Source organism: Oryzias melastigma, linkage group LG11 (assembly GCF_002922805.2).
Source record: "Oryzias melastigma strain HK-1 linkage group LG11, ASM292280v2, whole genome shotgun sequence".
Taxonomy (NCBI): Eukaryota; Metazoa; Chordata; class Actinopteri; order Beloniformes; family Adrianichthyidae; genus Oryzias; species Oryzias melastigma.
In genome coordinates this window covers 24,710,543-24,717,227 of record NC_050522.1, presented here as the reverse complement: position 1 = coordinate 24,717,227, position 6,685 = coordinate 24,710,543, and the positions used below count along the sequence as shown (strand labels likewise).

Sequence of the window (6,685 nt, the reverse complement as noted above, 5' to 3'; positions counted from 1 at the left end):
ATTGTCTGTTCAAAGCTTTTATTTTGAAATTCTTCCATTTCCTCTTTACAAATGTGTTTGTTTTTTTTTTGGTTCACTTTTTTAGCTTGAGGCTTTCAGTGTCACCACTTTAAGAAAGCAGTGGATGAACTTTTGACACCCAGTTGTTTTTCAAAATAAAACTCCCTTCAGAATTAGTTCATAAATAAGACAGAAAAAAATGCAGGTACCAGTACCAGTACCAGTACCGGTAGCAGTACCGGTACCAACTCTCCAGAGGTTCACTGTGTGACCAGCTGGCGTCTTACCTGCTCTGTGGAAGGGGTCGTTGGCGTTGAAGACTGTTGTGAAGAAGCCGAAGGGGAACGCTCCGATGCCAAACGACATGTGGAAACCGGTATCTCCGAAGCCCTGGAACATCTGAGCGCAGAGAAGAAACCGAGAGTCAAACGAAATTTCTGAAACGCCGGCAGTCTTTCAGGGAAAAGCGTGGGAAAGCGCGGCCTCACCCCGCCTCTGCTCTCTGGCTCCGTTCTCTGTCCCTGAGGCCGAGGTGGGGTTTTCAACCTGCAACACAAACAGCCGGTCACAGAGAGGCCACGCCCCCTCAGATGAAACCGAACCCGGGCGGCGAACCTGGGGTCCTCCTGGCTGGAGCTTCCTCTGCCGTACAGCGGGATGACCTTCTCTCTGCTGATGCCCGCCTTGCACACCGGACACTGCTGCCGGCTGGGCTGCGTCTCCAACCACTGAGAGGAACGAGACGAGAACGCCGCACGCAAGAGTCACCTCAACAGATTCAAACCAGAGCGGGAAACCATGTTTGGTGCAGAAAGGGAGTGAAATCAGAGCACAGATGAGCTGGCGTTGGATCAGCAGACGGAGACCCATTAAGGTCATTAGTGTCTTTGTGCGGCGCGCGTTACGTCACCAACGCCGCTTAAGCACATTACTGCTGCTTTCTCTGTGCAGACGCTAAACTGATTACAACAAACACCCTCCATCCTAAATTTAAACATCACTACAAACCTCTGCTGTCGGTTCCCATGGCAACACTGATCTAAACACGTTCAAAACACCTGATTTATTATTTTAAAATAAAATTTCCTATCAATTAAAGAGAAAACAAATAATAGAAAATAGAGAAATCCTCAGCTATTATATCAATTAAGGACAGTAAGTGCACATTTTTCACAAAATTCGATTAAAAATTGATTAAATATATCTAATCCATAAGGAAAACCTGTTTTATGATTCATTTATTCAAAGTTTTATTCCAGTTTTCCTACATAACTGTGTGCAAACGCCCCCTGCTGGTCATTGAGTGCAGTGCAGGCACAGAATCTGTTTTAAAGAAACTCCAGAAAAACAGAATAAAACAAAGAAAAAGTTTGATTTCTTTTTATAGATTAAGTTAGAAGCTATTAAGGGGAAAAAATAGATAAAAAACAGAGGATGAACTCACCTGATGAAGACAGGGCCAGCTGCAAACACAAGAAAAACAAAATTAATTTATATTTTCTCATTTCATGTCTTTTTTTTTTAATTTACTAAGGCTTTTACAGCTGTCTTAGAGTTGAGCTAATATTTCAGCTGCATGCTAGCTGTTCTGGCTAATTTAAGCTTTTTTTCCACTTTTTAAAGCTAATTTGAAACTTAGCTAATATTTGGCTACATGCTAGTCGTTTTTGGCTAATTTAAACTTTTTTTCATTTTTTTTTGGTTATTTTGGAGTTTAGCTAATATTTCAGCTGCATGCTAGCTGTTTTGGCTAGTTTAAGTTTTTTTCACTTTTTAAGATAATTTGAAGCTTGGGTAATATTTTGGCTACATGCTAGCTATTTTGGCTAATTTAGACTTTTTTTTCATTTTTTTTAGGTTATTTTGGAGTTTAGCTAATATTTTGGCTACATGCTAGCTGTTTTGGATAATTTGTGCTTTTTTCAGGTTTTTAGGCTCTTTCCAGTCTTTAGGCCAGTTTTGCATTTAGCTAATACTTAAGCGAGCTCTCAGCTTCAGTGTGCTCAGCTATCAGCTTCAGCGATTTCAGCTATCAGCTGTAGCATCTTTAACAGCCACATTATTGCAGGTACTGCTATATGTCTAGTTCGAAAATGGTTAAACAAATTCAAAAATCTGATGATTTTAATCCGTATGATACGTCAGATTTCAAATTCCGCTCCATTGAGAAGCTGTTCACTGCTCCACCCGCCCCCATCGGCCCTCAGGTGTTTTCTGGGAACCTGTCAGCTTCAAAGGAAGGTGAAGGAAAAGATCCTTTCATAATAAAAGTCAAAAGATGCCTAATAAAGCAGAAGAACTAATTTTTGACAGCTCTGTCCAAGAATCCAGTTTGTGATGAGAAGAAAACTAGAATTAACCTCCAGTTTTGAGGAATTTTTCCTTTTTTCATGAAGACAGAGATATCATCAAACAAAATGTAAACATGTTAGAGATGCTTTGAGAGTTAGTCATGAAGGAACTTGGAGCATGCAAACCAACAGGAAGGGTGTGACTTTCTTGACCCCTACAACACCGGCACAGAAATCTGCACGGCTTCTAGTGAAGCTGCAGCAAAGTGCGAGCGTGAAGACGTAAGGGTCAACGGCGAACACGGCTCAGCTACCCCGGAGGTCAAACTGCTGCTGAAAATGGACCAAATCGACTGAACAAAGAACAAACCCTGACTTTCAATAACGTCCAGCATGACAACACCTGATGTATTTGAACTGAAAAGCCTCAGGAGTTTGCCTTCAAAGTAAAAGCCTCGTCACTTCTGACCACATTCTGTCCTTTGGTTGCTCCGAATTCCTCCACGATGAAGTCAGACACATTTTTGTGTCAGATTATGAAATCACTTCAGAGTTCATGCTTTTAGCTTGAAAAACTAGAACTTCTTTTTTCACAATAAAATGAAAAAAAAACAGAGAAAAACAGACGATCTAAAGAAAAGACCAAAATAAAAGCTTTATCATGAATTTCGTTCCACAGACAACTTAATGAGATGTTGCAGCAGGTGAACTGATGCCATAAACTGACCTCCTTGCTTCAAAGTTTCATCATGTTACGTACAGCATGTCAGAGCGGGGGGGTAACATAGCAACTGCGTTACATCAGCGCACGCCGCCGCGGGAGCTGCAAACACACAGGCGGCGTGCACCAGCTGGTCCATGAGAACCTGATCCAGTATTGGACCGGGATTTAACCCTGGAGAGAACAGGAGCGTTTCTCCTCTGGGCTTTCAGCGTTAATTTCACTTTTTTCTGGTTGTTCGCTGTAGGTAGCAGCTACTAACGGCAGCCAAAATAGAATCAAATAAAAAATGTGAATAGTCAAATTTAAAAAAGGTGAGTCACATGTGACCTGTGCGTTCTCCACGGTAAAACACGTCTAAGCTGATTAACCTCAAAACTAAATTGATAAAACACCTGTAGGTTTCAATTTAAGAGATTGTTTCCAAACTTTTATGACTTAAAACCATAAAAAGATGCTCCAAAGAAAGAAATAGAGTCATAATTTTAAGTAACTGTGACATACCGTCTGTTAAATTCACTTTTTAACCACCACTTTTCCTTTCAGTTCCACAGCCTAAAGACAAATCTCAGTTTAGTGAATTAAAACCATTTCAAACGTTCAGTTTCCAGCTTGACGCAGCCTTTTAACGAGGGATAGGAAATGCAGAAAGATGGGAAGTTAGTTGATGAGAAGCTAGAAGGGTTTGCAACCTGCAGCTCCAGATCCACGTGTGGCTCCTTGATCAATGATAAAATAAGTCATGGAGACCGCTGGAGTCAGCAGCTCCCCGGAACCAAACTACATAAAGAAAACAAACAACCAAAGCCTGTAAACTAAGACTACCAAGATCCAACCCCAAACTAAAATAACAAAACTCAGCAGTGTAAAACTGCTGAAGACAAAGAGGGGACAAATAATTAAAGAAAACAGCAAATTTTTAAAGTAAGGATTACTTAATTAGGATTTATTTAATTTAAATTAGTTACATTTATAAATTAATGCACATAGATGATAAACTATGTAGGTTTTTACATCCCTGTTGACCTGAAGACGTCGTGTTTGTTCAACTCTACCTCCAGAATGAACAGATTTTATATGTAAAGCAAAACTTGGTAAAAAGTTTGATCTTTTATGAGTTAAAAGCACATATTATCTTATGCTGCACAACATTAGTTACTAGCTGCACTGAGATGATCCTGTTTGTCACAGAGCAGCTTTTATTTTGAAAATAAGTTATTTAAGCTTCTGTTAAATGAAAAAACAAATCAAATTTCGAGTGATGCTACGTTCTTTTTATATTTTTGTTTTTCTTCATCCCAAAAAGAGACATAATTCACATTTATTATTAAAAAAAGAAGCTCATGAATCCAAATTTCCTAAAGGCTAAAGTTAGACTATGCAGCTCCTTCTAAGGTTTGATCAGTAGAAAACGAACATAAATGGCTCTTTTACTGACATCCCAAAAGTCAACAAAGAAAAGAAATGTGCATTTTCACGCTTTAACATAAGAAATTATGGTAAAAGCTACAGATTTATATCTCCAGTAATGTAAATGATAATTAAAATCACTCTGATCACGTTTTTCTTTTTTTTCCAAAGCATTCCTATTTTATGTATGCTGTTTTTAGCTAAATACAATAAAAATATGATTTTAAGAACCCTCCCCCACTTCCCATCATGCCCTCTCCAGCTAGCTTACAGCCCCTCACACCCAAAATATGGGAGTTATCCAACTGTACAGTTTAGATCCAGATTCCAGCTCAGACCAGGAAAACAAAGACGTTCATGGATCTAATAATCTGCAAGTGGATGCATCAGAATGGAGCGGATCAGAGTCCAGCATTTTTCCAACTGCATTTCTTTTGTGTGCGCTCCTAATTCACAACAGATTGAAGGCAGAAATACTCAGAAATGCAGTTTAAAGCCTAATTTTGTTTATCTGTGTCCTCAATCGTGAGAAAAATGGCAAAATAACATGTTAAAAACACCATTTCCATCAGAATGGAGCTTTAATCCATTACACAAAATGTTCCTCTGCGACTCCTCAGAATTACTGCACTAACATTTTAGCTCCGATTCATTTTATTCTTCATTTTCCACAATAAACAGCTGGAAAATTCTCTGAAAATCTCTGATGTGTCAATACGGTTTTAAACCACAAAAGTCCAAGACTGTTTGTTTCCAAAGCCAACCCTCCACTGCTTTACATCCACAGTTCCAGCTGCTATGATTACAGCTGATCGGAACCCGCTGACCCTAATTTCACATCAACAGCTCACAGATTAGTCACACAAAGTGTGTGTGAAGCGTCAACATGAAGCGTTGCGCAAGTTTGGATTACAAGGAGAAAAGGAGGAAAGTCTTTGGTTCCTTTCTCGTGTTGTGGTGAGCTGGGAATTCAAAAGAAAGTAGATGTTTGCTGTTAAAACATTTTAGATTAATGAATTCCTTACTAAAAATAACAAAGCCAAAGGAAACCCGTGTGAGTATCAGCTGAAAAGCATGAAGCTTATCAGAAACGGATGTTAAAGTTGAGGCATTTACAGCATGAGTTAATATGTCACAGAGTCTGAAGCTCAAAGGTCCAATGTCACCTCTGATTATGATGACAGCATGGACCAGAACTTCATTGTTATAACAGAAATTATTTTGTTTGGGGAGAAATTTCATATGCAATCCAATGCAAAATGGTGACTTAAAAGAAATTAAAATTAAAAAAGGCAACTTCTACTAATTTTTAAAATAAACTCTGTAAATAATTGTTACTTTTTATGTGATATTTCTGTGTTTACAATGTTTTTTTTCCTCTATTTTACCCAGGGTTTCACATTTTTGTTGTAAATGTTGTTTATAAATAAAGTTTTTTTTAAAAAATGTCACCTTTGACTGACAGCTGCTAAAAATGCCTAAAAACTCTGAAAAAATGTTTAAAAAATGAAACAGGAAGATATTTAATTCCTCCTTATGTACTTTATTATTACTAACTAATAATATTATTATTATGGTTTCCAGCAAAGAGCGACGGTCTGGGCGCGAGGGGCGTGACTCCGCCATCAACACTACAGCTGACGTTAAGGAGGCCGCACGCGCGAGTAAAAAACATCCAAATTAAACCACAAAAACAAACTCCCTCCACACGAAAACACGAATGTTTTGGTGTCGTACCAGAATAAGTGTCCGCACATACTGATGACAGCGTCCCGGGCCGTGTCCAAACAAATGTTGCACTCGAAGGTGGCCCGGTCCCGCTCGCTTTCCCCGCTGCCGCCGCCTGGCCCGTCGCGGTCGTTGCTGCTTTCCCCGGCGGGGAAACCTCTGTTTGTGGGTCCGCCGTTGCTGGAGTAGCGGGGATCCGCCGCCGCCATGATGTGTGCCGGAACTGCGAAGCGAAGTAATCCGAACCGAGTCGATCCAAGCCACACGGGCCCGACTGGAGCTAGCGTTAGCCGAGTCCGATGCAGACCCTACAGTCAACACTTTGGACTGAGCTGGAGCTGCTGATGCCACGGTCTGGGAGACCACTTCCGTTTCCGGTCAAAATAATGCGGTGAGAGTCGGGGGGCGGGGCAAAAGGGAAAAATACTACAAACAACAAATAAAGTAATATATTGACAGATCAAATACCAAGCTTATTTTTTAAAGGTACACCAGGTAGAATAACATTATACAGACTGTTAAATAATTAAAAGAA

The 6,685-nt window shown here is 39.9% G+C and overlaps 1 protein-coding gene across 1 annotated transcript; it reads right to left on the bottom strand.

Annotated features, from left to right (window-relative positions):
- Nucleotides 1-287: 287 nt before the first annotated feature.
- rnf5 (ring finger protein 5) lies at nucleotides 288-6,662 on the bottom strand (the record flags this gene model as incomplete). Its single annotated transcript, XM_024298268.2, is given in 5 exon segments — nucleotides 288-399; nucleotides 489-546; nucleotides 616-728; nucleotides 1,445-1,463; nucleotides 6,160-6,662. Coding segments are annotated over 5 exon segments (502 nt in total), but the record flags the coding sequence as incomplete, so codon positions are not given.
- Nucleotides 6,663-6,685: the final 23 nt, after the last annotated feature.